This window comes from Cimex lectularius, unplaced genomic scaffold, assembly GCF_000648675.2.
Source record: "Cimex lectularius strain Harlan isolate CLEC.00 unplaced genomic scaffold, Clec_2.1 scaffold99, whole genome shotgun sequence".
Lineage (NCBI taxonomy): Eukaryota > Metazoa > Arthropoda > Insecta > Hemiptera > Cimicidae > Cimex > Cimex lectularius.
The window spans coordinates 1517070-1535947 of NW_019392713.1; the positions used below are offsets into that span (position 1 = coordinate 1517070).

Consider the following 18878-nt stretch of genomic DNA (forward strand, 5'->3'; position numbering starts at 1 on the left):
TTATTTATTTTTTAACATTCGTCATGTGTTAATCAAATGTTTTTCTATCTTGTCAGACCAAACAAGTAACATTTTTGATTTTTAAATGTAACAAGTTTTTTTTTTATATAAGTGGGTTAAGGAACCGTTATCAACTCGAACATTTCCTACATTAGGCAGAGAAACAAAACACGCTTGAAGATTAGTTCTAAGAAAGAAGTGTTTATTTTCACATAGAAAATTAGGTGGGATTGTTGACTAATGCCGTCTTCATCAACTCTTCATTGCCACCTTTTCTCAATTCAGTCCAATTCTTCAGGAAAGTAGCTATTTCAGAATGTTCGAAGGTGATCGCATCGTCTATTGCCATTCTACCCATTCTGAAGATAAAAACAAATTATTCATTTGTAATAAACATGAAGGGAATGAAAATGGAATGTACATGTCTCGAGCATCAATAATATTGGGACAGTTGGCTACAATAAATTTGCACAACGCAGTATGTCCATATGAAGCAGCAACATGAAGAATAGTCCTTTTCATGTAATCTCGCATGCCTGGGTTTGTCCCTGCAGTAATAAGACTAAAAAAAAAAATAAATAAATAAGGTTGTTTTTTTTGCAGATCCAATGATATTTGATTACCGTGCAACTGTGTCCAATTCACCATTTGTGGCCGCGTTGAACAGAGCACAGTTGATGCTGCAAGTCGTAGCAATTTGCTTAGAACCACCCAAAGTTTTCAAATAAAGACTATTATCAAAAGGGTGGAAATTGTAAAAAGTAGCAAGGGTCTGAAAAAAATTAAATTATTATTTGTCAGTGGAACATCTTCTAAACACAAACCTTTATAAATTTCAATGATCTTCTGCTCATATCGCAGTTTTCCAACTGAGGAGAATAACAAGCGATTGCAAAGAAACCAGGCACTATGAAGATAGCCGCTCCTGTGGATGCTGTAATTGCTGGTATGCCTACCTACAAAAAATGAAACTTTCAAACTCTGTTCATTTTGATTCCAGGAAAGTTTAAATACCTCAAAGAGAAAATTATCTTTTGTATGGTCGATACCACAAGTTTGCAATACAGAAAGGACGTTTACGTTGTTATCTTGTAAGATCAACTGCTTTCCGGTGATGGGGTGGATTCCATCATTCGCCAATGTTGCAGCCATGAGAGCCAGTTTTTGAGCATTGACTTCTATTGAATTGATCTATTGGATAAAAAAAAAAAAAAAATGTAAGATACAATATAATTCTCTTCAATTTATTTACCTGGAAGAAAAATTCCAATATTTTCACTGGGTCACATCCTGGAGGGAAACAATGCTCATTCAAGAGCACATTTAAAACAGCTTTAACTGCGAAAGCCCGCTCCCTCTCATCGATAACAACAAGATTGTTGCAGTTGAGTTTCTCCCCATCGGACATTTCCTTTAAATAAAACTTTATATTTAAAAGAAAATTGATCTTTTCATCATTTCTCATACCATTAGAAAGCAAAGAAATTTTTCAAATTTTTCAGCATACGCGAGAGTTGGGAAGGCAATTGCTTGCCAAATAGCACAGCATATTAATACACCTCCAAGTGTTAGAGGATTGAAAGGTTTGCCTGGTCATAAAAAATTCAAATTATTGATTTAAAAAAAATACATTGTTTAAACAAGAATGTTTACCTTCTCTTGTAAGATCAGTGATGACAAAAGAAGCGTGTGTTGGTTCATAGCTACAGTATTGATGAACTTCGTCAGCTCCGACTGTATCCAACATAAAAGCATAGAGCAGTGGCCAACTAAATTGAAACAAGGGGTCCAAATTTACAAATAATTTGAACAAAATCAGTAATTGCCATTTACCTGCAGGACTGCATGGTAAAGTACACATCAGAGTCTCCAAACAATGCTTTCTGACCTTCTATGCTGAACATGGCCAAGCCCCATGAATCTTTGGAAGATGGGTTGCATATTGTCTTGTAAATTTTTGGTTCCTTGAATAAGATTCATAAAAATCAATAAAAAGGAAAGAAAGACTGTAGACATTATTTGTCCAAATTAATTGAAATTTTATTCAATACATTCTTGCACTTGGTACAATGGTACTAAATTCCTTTCGAACAATAAAAACATCAAAGCATGGTATAGTCAATTACTATTCCTTATTTGACCTCATTGACTAATCTTTTATTACCAACCTTCCAATCATCATTAGAAAAAAAAGAGTGTCTGATAAAAATTGAGCTGTATCTTTTTAAAGGAAGTGCGATAGCTGGAGAAGATGAAATTTGGAATTTGATTTAGTTCCAGAATGAAGCAAAGATACAACACTACTGCACATCGCTCGTAAAGGAAAAATTCCAGAAATGAATTCTTGCCTCACTCTGCTTATAACTGTGTGAGTGTAGCCAAATTTATTGAAAATAATGGCTAACATAAAAATGAATTTAATGAGAAATTTTCTAACAACCTGTTTTAATTAATATTTAAATTTTTTCCGCATGGATTCATTATGTTGTACCTTGAAGTACAAGAGGGTGGGGCAAAATTAATTATTAGATTTTATTAGGTTTCGTGGTCCGCTGGACCAAATAAATTCTTTTCAATTAATTAAGGTTTTTGGTTGAGATAAAAAGTAAAAAAAAAAAATTGCAAAAAGGAGGGAAAATTCAAAAGGTGGGATTGAGATGGGAAGTTGGCATCCGAGGGAATCGAGCTCATGATAGCTTAAGTGGTAGAGCAGTAGCATATTTAGCTGAAGGTCTTGGGTTTGAAAACCGCTTGTGACACTTGCTTTTTTATCTCAACCAAAAACCTTAATTAATTGAAAATAATTATTAGTTCAATCACCTTTAATCACCAGACTCACCGTTCCAGTATTATCCACCAGCTGTGCCAGAAAAATAAGCCGTAGAATTTTTTCGAACTCTTCCAAATCTGGTATGACCAAATTCTTTTTGAGAGCTCTCCCAAATAGGTCATGGTTTTTCACTAGCCTAAATTATCAAGTTTGTTATCAAGACTTGAAAAAAATTGTAATTGCGTCGCCTCACCCTTCAAATGTGGGAAAATCTATTTTTGCTTCCGGAAAGCATTTTCCATTTTGCAACTTAATAGACTGGAATAGGGTAAAAAATCTTGGATCCTGACAAGGGTGAATTCCTTGAGATCTGACTTCCTATAAAAAAAAGTTAGTATGATTTCTTTGATTTCAAAAACTTTATTTGTGGAGGACAGCATATTAATCTCACCTCAAATATTTGAGATAAACAAGCTTTTCCATCTTTATCTCGAAATTTGTCAAAAACCTGAACCCATTCTCCACAATACGTCACCAACTCTTTCCTTAAAACAAAAAAATCATTCTGTGTGTCTCTCTCTCTCTGTCTCTCCCTCCCTCCCTCCCATTTCATGCACTCTCTTTCATTTTCTCTTTCTTTCTTTGTCTATCTACCATCTATCACCATTTTTGACACCATCCCCATATTTGTTTATTTTTCCCTAACATACTCTCTCTCTCTCTCTCTTTTCACGTGCTCTCTTTCATTTTCTCTTACTTTCTTTCTTTCTATTTTTCTTTCTTCATCTATCTACCATCCTATATCTATTCTTGACGCCACCTCCATATTTGTCTATTTTTCCCTCTCATCTACTCTCTCTCTCTCTCTCTCCCTTTTCAGGTACTCTCTTTCATTTTCTCTTACTTTCTTTCTTTCTATTTTTCTTTCTTCGTCTATCTATCATCTATCACCATTTTTGTCACCATCTTCATATTTGTCTATTTTTCCCTATCACCTACTCTCTCTCTTATTCTCTCTTTCTCTCACTTTTTCTCATTTCACACGCTCTCTTCCATTTTCTCTTACTTTCTATTTTTCTTTCTTCGTCTATCTTCCATCCTATCACTATTCTTGACGCCACCTCCATATTTGTCTATTTTTCCCTTTCCCTATCATCTACTCCTCTCTCTCTCTCTCTCTCTCTATATATATATATATATATATATATATATATATATCTTTCTCTCGTTCTTACACTCTTTGTCTACTATCTACCATATATCATTATTTCTGTTCCCATCTCCTCGTTTGTCTATTTTTCCTTATCCGTATTCTCTCTCTCGCTTTCTGTCTCACTCACACCTTTCACACACGTACACACTCTATATTTTCCTATTAATCAATTGATCTATTAAAACTGGACTAAAATTCCTGACTTGTCCAATCATCAACTTTACATTCATTATTATATACATAAGACGAATTTAAATTTAGGTTGCACCCACTAGTGACCTTATTAAACTATTAAAGGTCTAACAAACAAGTCCGTCGGACTTGGGGCTTTTCAGTCAGCTCACAGGGTGGTGAATGTATGAAACGAAACTGTAAAACGAACAAAGTCAGTCTCGCATGATTTATTTTTCAACTATGTCAGTATCAAGATCAAGAACATTGTGACTCGTAATACTTTTTGTTTTTTTATTTTATTATATTTTTCCCCCTGGAACTGGACAGTCTGATACATTTCCGTATTATTAAGTTCGACTGGGTCTGTTAGAGGAATGTTAACAGGAGATACCATCAGGACATGCCACGGTCGATACAACACCGACAGAAGTTAATTCACCATCGATTGTATTTTTTTTTTTTTTTCTTATCAGAAAATCGCAAAATTGCCCTTGGTCGTATAAAAAAGGATCCTACCGAAAAGGGAATTCGATTTCTATCTAGAGTAACTTTATTCGGTTGGTCATTACCAATAGTTCAACTTACTTCGTTTGTCTACTTCGCTTTGACATTTTGATATCTTGTGTTTTAGCCGCTAAATTTACGATCTGATCTAATCTACTATATTGTGAGCTAACAATTTTTCTTTTAACATGTGACCATATAAACAAATATCAACGGACAAAACTAGCGTTGTACAATAGTTACAATTTTTATTAAACCATGGAGTTAGCCCACTTAAAACACAATCGTGGTTTATCAATTAATCATCTAATTTATTACTTCGTGAAGCTTGGCGCAGTTTAAATTACGTGAATAGTAACGTAAAATTAGATTATTATTTCTTAATAAATAGCTTGATGTTTATCGGAATGAAAAATTCTGAACAATAGACGATTAAAAAACATGACAATATAATAAAAGCTGATAATTTAGGATGATCTAGTAAACTTAATGATAAATAAGAAAAAAATCTGCTTTAACAAAACCAACGATGTTATACATTTCACTAAAATAGTACATTGTTTCACTTACATATTTTTTATTAAAACCACATGTTATCAGTTCATGTTGTTTCTTTTCAGAAGATTCTTATTATGATTTTCATTCTTATTATTATATAATGATCGATGACAAACTAAATTAGTGTCTCACAAAAGTAATCGGAAATCGCGCTTTTTTAAAATATTCCGTTTCACTATTAGAGCTATCAACTATTTTTTTATTACATGTTGTATTTAAAATACAACCTTATTACAAATTCAACTTAGGAAAATTATTTTTAAAACAATTAGTTATGGAAAAGTAAATATGGATCCAATCCACAGATCACAAAAACAATCGGAATTAGAGTTTTTTAAATTGATTTTCGTTTAATTTTCTCATATTTATCTCAACAACCCCAGACTATATTTCCCATTTATCCATGCAGCGGGGCTATTAGCTAGCATTTTAAAAAATGCCGCAAAAGTACAACGTTTCTTCAATGAAACGTCTCCACATTATTTCAAAAAAATAAGTTTAAATACGGAAATCTCGTTGTTTACAGCCCATGATATTCTGCGGAGGATATTACAGAGAAAGACCGAATGGCAATAGTAGGACAGACAGGCCGAAAATCTTGCAAGAGAGGCTTGAGCGGAAATTCTTAAGGACGGTAAAAAAGGTTTATGAACGCTTTCAAAATCGCAGCAGATCTTAATTCGTTTACAGAAAACTATTCTTATATTGTTATATGTACAGTTTATAGTTTTTAATTTTAACCAAAGGTATTTGACTGTCAATAATATCACTTTTTGTGCTTTGTTCCCCATGAGGCAATGCGAGCCATTCAAGTGTCTTTACGGTCACAATCCTGACTGAGCACCAACTGGCGAATCAAGTTGATTTGTCTTGCTCGGTGTTATCTATCAATCTGCCTATTAACATAGACATATTTCAAAGCTGGATCACAAATTATTTGTGCCACCATTTTCGCGACATCTATTTTGCATTCCAGAGGGTTAAATTTGATTAGTAATAGTTAGGTCAGGTAGGGTTAAGGCTGGGAATAGGTTAAGTTAGCGTTAGGGTTAGGCTAAGTTACAATTAATTTAATTTAGTCTAATTAATCCAATTTATATTAAAGGACTTTATGGATTTCAAGCTTTCCTACCTATATTCTAACAGAGTAAATTTGTCCTGCATTTATTATTGGCACTGATTACTGCGTTGAAAATTAGATTGTAAAGCCATTTTTTTACCCTTTCCACCACCCCGCCGTACCTGAGGAAGACCCCATACCGGCGGACAAACGCTTTAGCTTAATCGAATTTGTATCTAAGGGATTTCAAATAAATGAGATAAAATTACCTCCCAAAGATCTTTCCTTCAGGCGAGACCGCTGGTCGGTTTTCGAAGGGACCATATTATCATTTTAAAACCTAAAACAAAAAGCTCTTCCCTTGCTGGTTTCCCCTTGCACATTTACTTTTCCTTGATTTTATTTTCTATATATTTACATTATCTAAAATTTTCTTACTAAGAATAGGAAAACAGCCCGGAACCCTAAACCTAAACCTATGTTTAATTATGCAATAAATAAATAAATAACGGTAATAAAACTCTAACAATAACAACAATATTTAGGACTTAGTAATTAGAATAAATAGGGACTTGTTCATTTAAGCGTATTTGAGGCAAAGTCTTTTAGTGCTGCAAATGATTTGATATCAAGGTTTTTGGAGATTAGGCCGCCATTCTGTTGAGGTGATGGCCTTTCGCAAACGTTCTCTTTCTGCATTGAATTTGATACAGCTGAAGAGTTTATGTTCGGCGTCTTCTTCAGTACTGCAAACGGAGCATAAAGGGCTTTCTCTTTTCTTATATTTATGAAGATAGCTTGCGAAGTGCATGTCCTGATAGCATTTGGGTGGTCGAGTAGTCGGGGTGTAGCCATTTTGCTTTTTGTCTTTTTCCAACGCTGGGGAAAAATTTGGATGTCAGCCGACCTTCATTGCTGATTGTCCATCTTTCTTGCCACGATGCCCTTGTCTTTTTTCCCAAGTACTCTTTTGCCTCCTTTCCAGTTGTGCTTCGGAACCAGTCTATTTCTCCTTGGCTATCAATTCCCTCATTTTTCTTTTTTTGGTGGATGACCACCCTTTCTTTAAGGACAAGATCTGTTGGCGATGCGTTGGCTATTACTTGTAGGGCGTGTGTTGAAATCGTCCTGTATCCTTTTGTGGCTCTTATAAGAGCTATTCGTTGGCTTTGCTCTATTATAGCTTTGCTTTTGCTCGGTAGTCGTTTGACCCATCCGGCTGCACCATAACTTGCTATTAGGAGGAAGACACTTTTATAGATTGTGGAGAGCGCTTTTGTGTTAAGTCCATATTCCACTTTCGCTATTCCATTCAATCTATTTTACACCCTTCTTGTCGTTTCCCTTATTTTAATAGCGTGGTGTACTGGGTTCAAGTTATCGCCTAATATTACCCTCAAGTACTTGACTTGATCGCTTGGCTTTACTCGTTTTCCCTCTATCCGGATGTATGGAGGGGTAGATTGTAAAGCCAATTAGGCAACAGCTATTCTTCCATTTGAAAATAGAAGACGGTTTATTAATTTAAATTAATTGGTCTTCTTTTCAGAAGTCTAAAGAAATATGATACATTAAAACTATTCAAATTTAATTTATTTGATGCAAAGGTAAATAAACTTACTTACATTACTTAGAATAGGTAAACTTGAATACACAATTTTGTTTGCTTGACCATTTTCGCGGTATCGATGATGCGTTACCAAAGAGAACGCATGGGTTGGGTTAAGTTGGATTGGGAATGATCAGGTTAGGTAGGGTTAGGTTGTAGTGTTAGGGTTAGGTTAAATCCACGATCCAATGTTTTGTCGTGTAAATAATGTAATCTTTATTGATGACGTAATATATGTAATATTATTTAACATGTTATGCTTCCTGAACTGAAGTTGGCGGTGTGATGCCCGCCTAGGATAGGTTTAGGATTAGTGTAGGTGAGTGAGTCGGTAGAGACCAGCCGAGACAATGTGACAGTGTGCGTCGATGCGGATATCTTTAGGGCTTGGCTGGATCTTCAGAAAATAGTCAATTCCTTCATCGACTAAGGCCCAAATTTGATGAATGTGCCATCTGAGCGCACGGCAGGGCATTTACGAACCAATTCACCCGGTTTTTTCACCCTCATATCTCTGCTTCCTCTTACGACGAGCTTTGGAAATTTGAAAAAAAATTTAGCTTAAGTCGCGTAGGACATTGTAAAAATTTTAGCACTTAATATTAAGCCTTTTTGAAAGGGAGAATTTCAAAATTTGATTTTTTGTTACTGAGTGTCTCACTGATCATCAAAATTGTAAAGTACTTCCCGAATAGTTAGAAACATGAAATTCAGTAAAAAGGTAGAGTTTATAAAGAAATTAAATGAAAAATCTGAAAATTGAAATTTTCTAAAATCTGAGTGTCGCTTTAGTGATGAAGAAAGTAGTCTCGCCTTCAAAATTAGAAGGCAATTCCCGTATAGGTAGAACCGTGAAGTTTGGTACAAAGGTAGATCATATATTTTAAAAAAGGTAACAATGTGAAAATTAATGCCGCTTTTGGGAGGAGGGGGTCTCATCATCCAAATTATAAGGCACTTTCGTATAAGTAGGTAAGCGATATTTGGTACAAAAGTAGTCTTAAACAACAAAAATGTCTTATAAGCAAATGTAAGAATCTAAACATTGCAATTTTCTCAAAATTAGTGCCACTTTAGAGGGAATGGTTTAGCTTATCATCAAACTTGTCGTATAAGTCACTTCCCGTATAGGTAGAACCGTGAAATTTGGTAGAAATGCAGGGCTTACATCGTATGTAAAGAAGAAATAATCTGAATTTATTATCTTTATTAATTACAATTTCTTAAAACTTGTGCCGCTTTAAGAAGGGGACGATATTATAGAATTGAGCAATGAGGTGTCTGGAACTTTTTTCTATTCTTGTGAGTTCTCTGCCTTCCTTCATCCAGCTCTCCTGTGAGAGCAAACATGGACCCGATGTTTTAATCCTTATTCAGAAACTGGCCAAGTTTTAACCGATAAAAATAAAAACTGTGTTGCTCATAAAAGTAGGAGAGAAGTGAGGTTGGCCACCATGTAGAAATCACTAATTTGATAGGCTGGCTTTTTTACTTTTTTCGGAGGGAGTATGAAACTTTATCTTTTCTTTTGAGATCGAGTAGATGTCACTACATTGATAGGCTAATTTTTTGGGAGGAGTCTAGAACTTGGCACTTTTTTCACGGTTAGGTTTTTGTTTGGATGCATTTTCTGGCAGCGGGGATTTTCAACACCAACGGAATCGAGAAGCGTAAAAGAAACCCTAGCTCTTTGGAAAGTTTACCTTGTAATATTAGATTGTAAGAAAAGGTTCATTAGTCTGTAAGGTAGTTCTCAAGTTTGTTATAGGGTTACATCCTAAAAAAGTACGTTATAGTTGTTTTGTCAATATAATTTTTTTTTGTAATTTGAGTTTCCTTAGTAATAAATGCATATTTTTTCCTCCTAACATTTCTCTTTCTTTTCTTAATAGAAAATTACTATCCCTTCCTCAAACTTTTCTTATGCACGTTATAAGGCCCATGATCTAACTTTGCATGATTAAATAAACCATGTCCCCCCCTTCACCTGATAAACAAAAGACACTTGAAAAGTAAACACAAAATGATTATATTATGACAATGAAACTCTTAGTTGTAATGTTGAAATAAATAGTTGGTTTTAGTTTGTTATATTTAATTTATTATGCCACTTCAGTGACTATAAAATAAGGCAGGATAATCGTTGGATTGCACCCAACAGTAAAGGCCAGATAAATTAGTTTTTATTTCCTTACTAATGTAAAAGTTGTATTACAATACAATAAAGTTATCTAATTATATATTTACAAAAATTGATATGTGATTGATTCAATAATAAAGGGTTTTAAATATTTATTTTGAATAAGGTTATTACCTTATTTAAAATATACTAATAGTTTCGACGCTCGATTGGTGGCGTCCTTTTCATGTGTTTCGTTGAAGATTAAATGTTTCTGTTAACTTGTATTTGTCTTATTTTTGGTGTTCATTTCCTACCAATTCGTTCCCGATACCTCAATCCGACACGTGCTCGATCCTTTTTTTCTCGCGTCCTCGACGTCCTGCCTCCGCATTTCTTTTTCCTTTTTTGGGGGGCTTATTGGCATTTTTTACCACAAGGTGTATGTATGTCCGTCGGGACACCTTCGAGCCGGGAAAATGAACATTTTGGTTAACGAACGAATTGGCAGGAAATGAACACCAAAAATAACAAGTTAACAGAAAATTTAATATTCAACGAAACACTTGAAAAGGATGCCACCAATCGAGCGTCGAAACTATTAGTGTATTTTATAATAAATAAGGTGCTAATAAACCATTATTTAAAATAAATATTTAATAGAAACCTTCAACGAAACGATTTAATGAAGGGTTTTATTGATATTGTGTACATTTATAATAAATCATAATCTAGACTTAAGAAAAAGCTTGTGTTCATTTTTTGGTTCAAGCATAAATAATCCATTGTTGTTATAAAATGGCTGTTATCATGTGGCTAGCCGGTTCTAATGACTGAAACTTTTCGCGAGTTATGAACTAATTAAAAGTTGTATCCAATGCTCCTCGCTCGCATTATCTCAAATCCGGTTAAAAAGAACAATTCTATCGCTAAATCCAAGCTTTTTCCTCGTCAAAACACGGTTCGGACACACTATTCATTTATATGTCGTCTAGCAACGGAATGCAAACACTTGTGGAATCGTGTGCGCTAAGGGAATCCGAGCCATGAGCAGTCACGTCGCGGTGCCCAGACCAGCACGTTCCCTCTAAGAAATAAGACTAAAATAAATGATGGGGCCGGTGAGAGACGACAGTTTAAATTCAAGCACTAACCACCTGGTCGATGTAACGCCCAAAAGGAACAGGTAAATCCGTTATGAACCTGGTCCGGACACTGGTAAATTAAAAAACCAAAATGTTATATTTTTTCCTTCGGCAGGAGATGGAAAAAATTTCTTAAAGGGAGAACCTCAAACGAGAAGAAATTGATTTTAGCTGTATTTCTTCTTTCCTTAATAACATTTTCATTGTTCGTAGCGCTAATTGTAATTTCGTCAAACCGTAAGTATTTTAGAATTAAACCAAATTATTCGCACAAAAAATATATTTTCGAAAAAATAAAGCAATCTCACTAAAAAGTTAAGTGAAAAAATAAACATTTTAAAGAGACTTTTCTGATATGAAGTGTGCAATCAAAAACAAAGGAAAATCCTTAATATGACACCAGAAGATGCATAGAAAATAAGCGAGGTAGACTAGGCATTAATAATACAATTTGTACCATTAAAGTTACCAAATACAAAGGAGAAATAATTGTACATATTATGTAATGCACTAATTCAAGAATTTTTAGAATGTTTGAAAAAACAATCATTACTTGGAAATCTAATAATAATAATAAGCATAGAAATAATTTGAAACTTTGGTTAGTTCATTTTTTGTTTAATCATGGACTACCTAACAAACCGACCTCATGACGGATTACTTATCAATGTTTTAGGTTAAATAAATGTTTATATTTTTTGCATGTATATAAAACAAATTGTATCATTTCTTTATATAGAATTCTTAAGAATATTTATCTTTACCAGTTCAAGAAAAATCATCATCTGCCGGTTCTATCAGTTTGATTTGCTTTATAAGCTCATTCATAAAGCCTATTTCAAACTGCTTCTATTCGCTGCTTCATCTTGTATTTCAGGCTGCTTGAAAAAATGTAATTAATACGAAATAAAATCTAAGGGCATTTAGAGTACGGAGTATTTCCTTCTCCTGCGTTGATCACGGCTTGCATTGGACGTGGCATCGATTTTATGAGGTTTTGAATGTACTGCTGTGGAATATTTTCATACTTCTCTAGCGCCATTCTTATAATTCCTGAAAATTCTTTAGCATAACTGGGCCTTTTTACCCTCTTTGACAACTCGTCCCGAAGGTGTTCCATAGGATTTAAGTCGGAACTTTGAATTGAAGTCCGTTCCAAGTAGTCACCAATGATCCTATCTGTGTGGGCCTTGCATTGACATGCATAAAAATAAAACCGAAGCCAACCGGTGACTTATAAGGAACACATCTTCAATGTATCGCGCAGCTGGAACCCTCGATGAAAATCAAGTTTGTCCGACCTTCCCGAAATGCCTGCCCAAACCGTAACATCACAACCTCCATAGCTCGAGGAGTGAAAATGTTGCGGGGATATATCGCTCTCCTGTTCACCAAACCCTCTCTCGGCCGTAAGAAGACCTCAAACAAAACCTTGACACATCCGAAAACAAGATTTTAGTCCACCAATCTTGCTCAGACTGATTGATGTGACTTCTTGCGAAATATAAATCCTGTGCCTTGTCAGAATTTCTGGACAAGTGGCAGGCCTTCTCGCACGCAATCCTGCTTCTGAAAGTCTTTCAGTGCGTAAACTAACTTGCTGAAGTAGTTGGTTGATCTCAACAGCGGTAGAATGTCGATTGCGGAATATATTTGAATGAAACGACCATTTCTCTGAGATGGGGACCTGATTCTTGCCTTCTTGAGTAATGGAAGACCCTCCGGATAGTTGTTTTAGAAATATTAAGCATCCTGGCTTAAGCTTGACTTCTTCCATCTTCCAACAATGCTATGATTCTAACCAAATCTGTATCATTTAACCCATCACTCAAACAAATTTGAAATTTAAAAATATTACAACTTAAAAAAATCCATTTACTGGGACGTTAGAAAGAAACTATACAGAAAAGTCATCAAAGAAGAGATCGACTATTCAAAAATTTATTTACAAAATCTAATCGTTAACACAAGAGAAGATTTTATCTGTGTTTTATTTACCTCTGATCCTTTAAAATGGACCAAATATTGTTGTAAGATAATCAATCGAGGATTTTGTACAATATAATTAAAACTATTGAGGATGGCCACTTTTTTACCTCTCAGTGTAGTTATAGTGGGTTATCCTATGTTCGAATAAACATAAACATTTATATTTAGTTTTTAGAGGGAATTTAAAATTTGAATTTGGGTGAAATGAATGAAAATAGAGAAAACGACTGACTTCATTCTTGTATATTCTTTCTTTTTATATAGTATTTAATTTCAACTTATTTACGGGATTATCTTGCGTGAATATTCTTTGATATAATATTCATACTTTCGTTTTTAAAAACACCTAGCAGCTATTATTGTCGCAGGTGGTAAATCGACTATTGATTACCCATCAATGTTACAAATGACTGTCAGAATTTCGCCTCAGCATGCGGGTTATTGATTGTTCATTATGCACTGTAGCCTTTTAATAATTGCCGCAATTTGTTGTAAACATAAAAAAGGAAAGATTTTTAAAAATGATAAAGGCCAATTAGGGGTGTTTTAAAGAAAACTGTCATCGGCGGATTGATTGGGCAAAGCTTCGATAATTCAAAATCGATTTGGACGTATGACAAGCTCATTTCCCGACGGGCTCAGATTTATTTGATTGCTATTGAACACTTGTGCCCCCGATAAAAAAAAAATCAATTTTCTCTGTTTTTGAGCTGTTAGAAACAATTGAAAATAGTTTTGTTCCAGGGCAAAAAAGGCTATGCTATTCTCAAGAGTGTATCAAATCAGGTGAGCCACGAATTTATGATAAATTTATTTCTTGATCTTTCTGGCACAGATTTTTACTTGGCAAGTCCGGTATGAAATAGCATGTAAAGTAGTAGTCCTGTTTATTTGGGGATTTTTTAAAATACAAATTAATTGGGCCCTTAGAAGATTTCGTTTTGTCGAAGTCATTTTATATTTTGAAAAATTCTGAAATTAAAAGACGAAGTTACTTTTATATGTAAATTTGTATTTTTTAATTGTGATGGTAATTAATTTTCACATGGTTTCCTAAGAGCCTAATTATTTAAAAAACATCACTAATATGCAGGAATTTTTCTTGATGTATTTATATTTCATACCATCTCTTAAGGTTTTTAATTCTTTTAGAAAAGGGTTCATTTGAAATTATTAAAGGTTAATTTGAAAATAAAAAGGGTTAATTTTCCGGGAAAAAGTTACTATGAAGTTAAAAAAATTGTTAATTAGACGGAACAAAGATTCAAATACTAAAATAAAAACGCAGGAAAACAATTTTTTCAATTGTTTTAGTAAATGTTTAAAACATTCGATATAGGGCCGCGTCCTGTCAGAATATTTATTAATACAAAGTTTTTAAAAGTAGGTTAAATTTAAACCAACTTTTATAAAGTTCAATTTATTTTAAAATAGCAAATTTTGTTGTATTGTCACACAGGAGACGAGAAATTATCTAGAAATCTTAGCATTTATATGACCTCACTGCTTTTATCTTTTATTTGTTTATTTTTCTATTGAGCTTGATTTAAACTCTAACAATAGTTTTCTTCATCTAGCTTCCATGTTCATCGAAAACATGGATACAAGGCAAGATCCGTGCGTTGATTTTTACCAGTACGCGTGTGGAAGGTGGTCCGAGGCACACGTGACACTGACGGACACGAACTCCTGGTTTACGGATCGTACGAAATTCCTTTCGACGAAAGTGGCCGGTAAGTCGTGCTTAATTACACAATGGGGACTTAATGTACAATAGGATTTCGAGTTAACTTTCCTCGATCATCTCGTAATGGCTAAGTCGTCATAAGATCTTTATTATGTCCACGATAATCTGCTTTAACTTCCTCAGAGGGGTTGGAGAATTCCACCGGCGTATAAATAAAGTCAGTTCTTAGAAAGAGACCTATTGGAGAAAAGGTGTCTGGTTAAGATGATACCATTTATTCTATTTGCTGCCATCGTTGCCGGAACGTCTGGTCATGTTGTCGTTTTGCAAAAATCTCAGTAAGTTACTTAAATTACAAATGAACGCAAGAAATTAAAGATCAATCAGATTCTTAACTTCACAACAATCATTAATTCTTCTTGTTGCTCTACCGTTATGCTTGTAAAATAATAAATTACATTTTCAAGACTCGGACAAGCGGCAAATGGTCCAGGACCTTCTAGGCCGAGAGTTCATTACCATTGGGACAAACATCACCATTATCACAGCGATGAGCACCTCCACGACGACTTCCACAATCACCAACACGACAACGTCCATAACCACGATTCTGTACATCACCACTCTCACGCAAATGTACACAATCATTTCAGCCCCAATCATCATATACATCACAACATTCACGAACACAGTAGTAACCATGATCACGCTCATGAAAATCAACATTATCACGAGAGTCACCACGAGCACAAAGATCTCGGGACTTCTGTGCACGGCCATCAAGACTATCATCACCATAACTCAGTTCGTCGACGTTCAGCCCGAAGCGCGGTGATTCACGATGCACATCCTCACCATGAAGATTATTGGTACCATGGACATCACCACGGCCACCACCATGGACATCACCACGGCCACCACCATGGACATCACCACGGCCACCACCATGGTCATCACCACGGCCACCACCATGGACATCACTACGGCCACCACCATGGACATCACCATGGCCATCACCATGGTCATCACCACGGCCACCACCATGGACATCACTACGGCCACCACCATGGACATCATCACGGTCATCACCACGGGCACCACCATGGACATCACCACGATGAAAATTGATATTATTTGAACAAAAATGTTAAATATCCTAAAGTTTGAAACACAATTTAATTAAATTTTTAGGTAACATCAATCTTCTCTTTCCAAGTTAGTAACATTAATGATAACGAATACAAATACCACTAAATATAGAATGCGTTGATTGATGTGTGATTGAAGATTTAGGAGACATTTGTTATAATGCTTAAGAAATAGTGTATAGTGCTGTTTGAAACATAGAACGATCCGTTAATAGTAAATCTTAGTATATGTGGTCTGGATTCAATTGAGATTGGAAGGTATGGTTGAATCCCATAGTTCAATGTCGTAAATCATAAGTGCAGCAATCATAATGCTATCTGATAATTCTAAAGCTCTAAAATCTCCAAGCTTACGACACCAACTGAACGTTAGTTTGGACTGCCTAAATATTCTATAATGGATTTGCGAAAGACTAAGATGATATTACATTCATTACCTTACGATACATCGATCAATGGTGATATGCGAGTATATCACTTGAATATAAGTGCCAAAAATAGAAAAAAAACGCAGGGAAACTACTAGAAAAAGTCCAAAGAATAGCAGTAGCATCAATAGTGTTTTGAAAACAACACCCTCAGCAGTAATGGTAAGGGTGTGCTATACGAAAAGCTTATGATTTTGACTTTTGACTACTGCTGAGAGTATGCCCCCAAGGAGGAGTACTGTTACTAACTTTATGTAATAATGTAATGGATGACCAGGAGGAATATAAGAATATGTACTAACCACAATTGGCTTCGACGTATAAGAGTACGCCAATAACAGAGTTGTAATAATCAGAGACAAATACGGCCAGACTCTTAGAGGTTAGGAAGAATTATTGCAAAAAGTCTTAAATATTATAACAATGAATTAATGCCAGGAGAAGGGCCTAAATATAAGCCTCTCCATGGTAACAATAATGCCATTCTCCAGGAAAAAGAAGGCCAATCCTGATGCGAAACCAAGGAATAAAGCATTCCAAAGATGTTACTACATACGTACGATTAATTGTTGATCAAAGGTCAACTGGGACTGCACACCTTAAGAGATCCCAGGGGAGAGTAATAAAAGTACAAAAGTCAAAGACTCTGAGATAGAACTTAGGGTCTAAATTGTAAAATGAACAAATGCAAGTTGCATATAAATAAAACAAAGAAAAGCAGAAGACCTTGTAAAAAAGTACAAAAAATATCATGTCTTAGAGCTCTTAAAACAACACCCACAACTCCCATAGAACGTTTCTCAAGCTACCACCATTACCTAAATATATTAAAAGAATGACTGAGATTAAGAATTCATCAGAAAGTGAAAAAAAAGCATCAAACTATTGCTGGCTTTTGAATTCGACCAAGTTAAATAAACTTTACATGGGGAAAACTATCTGACACATCAGAGAGAATAGTACTTATAAGAGTCCTGGTGATTGTCCATTTTCGATAGAGCTCTTGGTTGAATACTCTTAATTAAGGAAATTCGTCTATATGCCAAGCTTTAAACCAGGGACATTCCCCTGCAGAATTATACAACAGTTATGTCCTGTTGATAGTTGATGTTGACCTGCGAATCGGTAAACAAATATTGAACCGGCATTGGATCACTTACAGAGTTCCTCTACCCTCTCGGGTTTTTGATGCTACTTAAATGAAATTCCTCATTGAAGATGGCATAAACGCGTTTGAGTATCAAAACCCTGCGAGGGTAGAATGATTCTATAAGCGACCCAGTGACCCAACAGGACATAACTGTTGAATAGTTCTGCTTGTTCTTCAATAATTGTGCTTCAGCGCGGGTTCTGATACGTCCTGATCTGTCATGAAAACTTAGTCCCTGTAGAAACAAAAGTAGTAAGAAATTCGCCGAAACATGATTACTTCAAGAAGATCAACATTGTTCAAAATAATAAGTTATCAATTTAAAAAAAAATTGTTTTGTTTTGAAGAATGATTTTTATGATCATTTGTCCCATGGTCTATCTTAAAGCGTTTGTCATTACAAAAACACGTACTGACAAATCGAACACCAGAGTTCATAAGTATGCACTAATTCGTTGGGACCACCACTAAACTTATTTATAGCGATCAGGCCACACAAAGAGATACTTCCTACCCCCTGACGTATTGGCCCTAGAGTCAGACATTAGAGAGTGACTCCCTTCGAGGTGAAATCACAATCAATAAAAATAAAAATTAATTGAAATAATTAACATGGTCAATTATTACCGCTAAACTTATCAGAAATAATAATAATAATACTTCACTGATGGACAAATTTAACGCACGGTTTTTTTTAGTGATGTTTTTCCAAGAATTTGCTCAGAAAGTGGTAGTAAACTGGACACAGAAATTTTGAAGATGAAGATGTTTATTGGGGTTGGGGTTTGTTGAAAAATGAAGAACCTCCATTACATTAGGGAATGTATTCTGGTCGTTTAGATCTGACACGAAGCTGCTTGAATTTACATATTTTAATTTATTAATATTTCAGTTAATGAAACTATATCATTTTACCTTGGGTAGGATTACTTTGGGGTAGGGACGGTCTCTGGGTTGGATTGTGGTGGTGTGGACCGTTAAAGGAAAGGAAACGAAATGTCTACAGAGCAAAAAAAAAAAAGAATATAATAAAACAAAACTATTCTGATTTTTCTAATGGCAAGCAAGCAGCTCAGAAATAATGAAAGTGAAATAATGATAATAATATTAAAAAATAATTTACAATTAATTAAGGTTTTTAGTTGAGATGAAAAAAAATTAATGGCACGAGAGGGATTCGAACCCACCACCTTCGGCTAGATACGCCGCTGCTCTACCACCTGAACTATCGTGACCTCGATCCACTCGGACATCAACTCCCCACCTTATGAATTGGTAGAGCAGCGGCGTATCTAGCCGAAGGTCGTGGGTTCGAATCCCTTTC

At 35.0% G+C, this 18878-nt stretch overlaps 3 protein-coding genes and 1 long non-coding RNA gene across 5 annotated transcripts in view; 3 read left to right on the top strand and 1 right to left on the bottom strand.

Annotated features, from left to right (window-relative positions):
* Positions 1 to 43: 43 nt before the first annotated feature.
* On the top strand, positions 44 to 1093 carry LOC112126742. Its single transcript, XR_002910189.1, has 3 exons — positions 44 to 522; positions 604 to 936; positions 1001 to 1093. It is a non-coding gene; the product is annotated as an uncharacterized LOC112126742 (long non-coding RNA).
* Positions 182 to 4867, bottom strand: LOC106665650 (glutaminase liver isoform, mitochondrial-like). Its single transcript, XM_014392231.2, has 13 exons — positions 4743 to 4867; positions 3222 to 3315; positions 3024 to 3148; positions 2840 to 2966; positions 1834 to 1964; positions 1654 to 1769; positions 1468 to 1589; positions 1253 to 1411; positions 1015 to 1191; positions 825 to 956; positions 624 to 772; positions 422 to 562; positions 182 to 359 (listed from the first exon to the last, which is right to left on the bottom strand). Exons 1-13 carry the CDS (start codon positions 4766 to 4768, stop codon positions 221 to 223), a joined length of 1638 nt encoding a protein of 545 aa, XP_014247717.1. The 5' UTR covers positions 4769 to 4867; the 3' UTR covers positions 182 to 220.
* A 6215-nt stretch (positions 4868 to 11082) lies between these two features.
* LOC106664204 (neprilysin-1) overlaps positions 11083 to 18878 on the top strand; it is a 67758-nt gene continuing 59962 nt past the window's right edge. For both annotated transcript variants that reach the window (XM_024226437.1, XM_014389687.2), the window contains exons 1-4: positions 11083 to 11193; positions 11268 to 11389; positions 13886 to 13927; positions 14719 to 14874. In XM_024226437.1, coding sequence (XP_024082205.1) covers positions 11117 to 11193; positions 11268 to 11389; positions 13886 to 13927; positions 14719 to 14874 — 397 coding nt within the window. In that variant the 5' untranslated portion in view covers positions 11083 to 11116. The remainder of the gene's footprint in view (positions 11194 to 11267; positions 11390 to 13885; positions 13928 to 14718; positions 14875 to 18878) is intronic.
* Positions 14958 to 15989, top strand: LOC112126738 (histidine-rich glycoprotein-like). The gene is made up of 2 exons (XM_024226439.1): positions 14958 to 15166; positions 15296 to 15989. Exons 1-2 carry the CDS (start codon positions 15093 to 15095, stop codon positions 15954 to 15956), a joined length of 735 nt encoding a protein of 244 aa, XP_024082207.1. The 5' UTR covers positions 14958 to 15092; the 3' UTR covers positions 15957 to 15989.

What these genes read in the sequence shown, in the direction of transcription:
- LOC112126738 (XM_024226439.1), top strand. Translation starts at nt 15,093, where the DNA reads ATGATACCATTTATTCTATTTGCTGCCATCGTTGCCGGAACGTCTGGT. An exon ending in GTCGTTTTGCAAAAATCTCA is followed by an intron (nt 15,167 to 15,295) that starts GTAAGTTACTTA and finishes TACATTTTCAAG; the next exon opens with ACTCGGACAAGCGGCAAATG.
- LOC106665650 (XM_014392231.2), bottom strand. Translation starts at nt 4,768, where the DNA reads ATGTCAAAGCGAAGTAGACAAACGAA. An exon ending in GTTTATCTCAAATATTTGAG is followed by an intron (nt 3,149 to 3,221) that starts GTGAGATTAATA and finishes TTTTTTTTATAG; the next exon opens with GAAGTCAGATCTCAAGGAAT. An exon ending in GATTTTCCCACATTTGAAGG is followed by an intron (nt 2,967 to 3,023) that starts GTGAGGCGACGC and finishes TTGATAATTTAG; the next exon opens with GCTAGTGAAAAACCATGACC.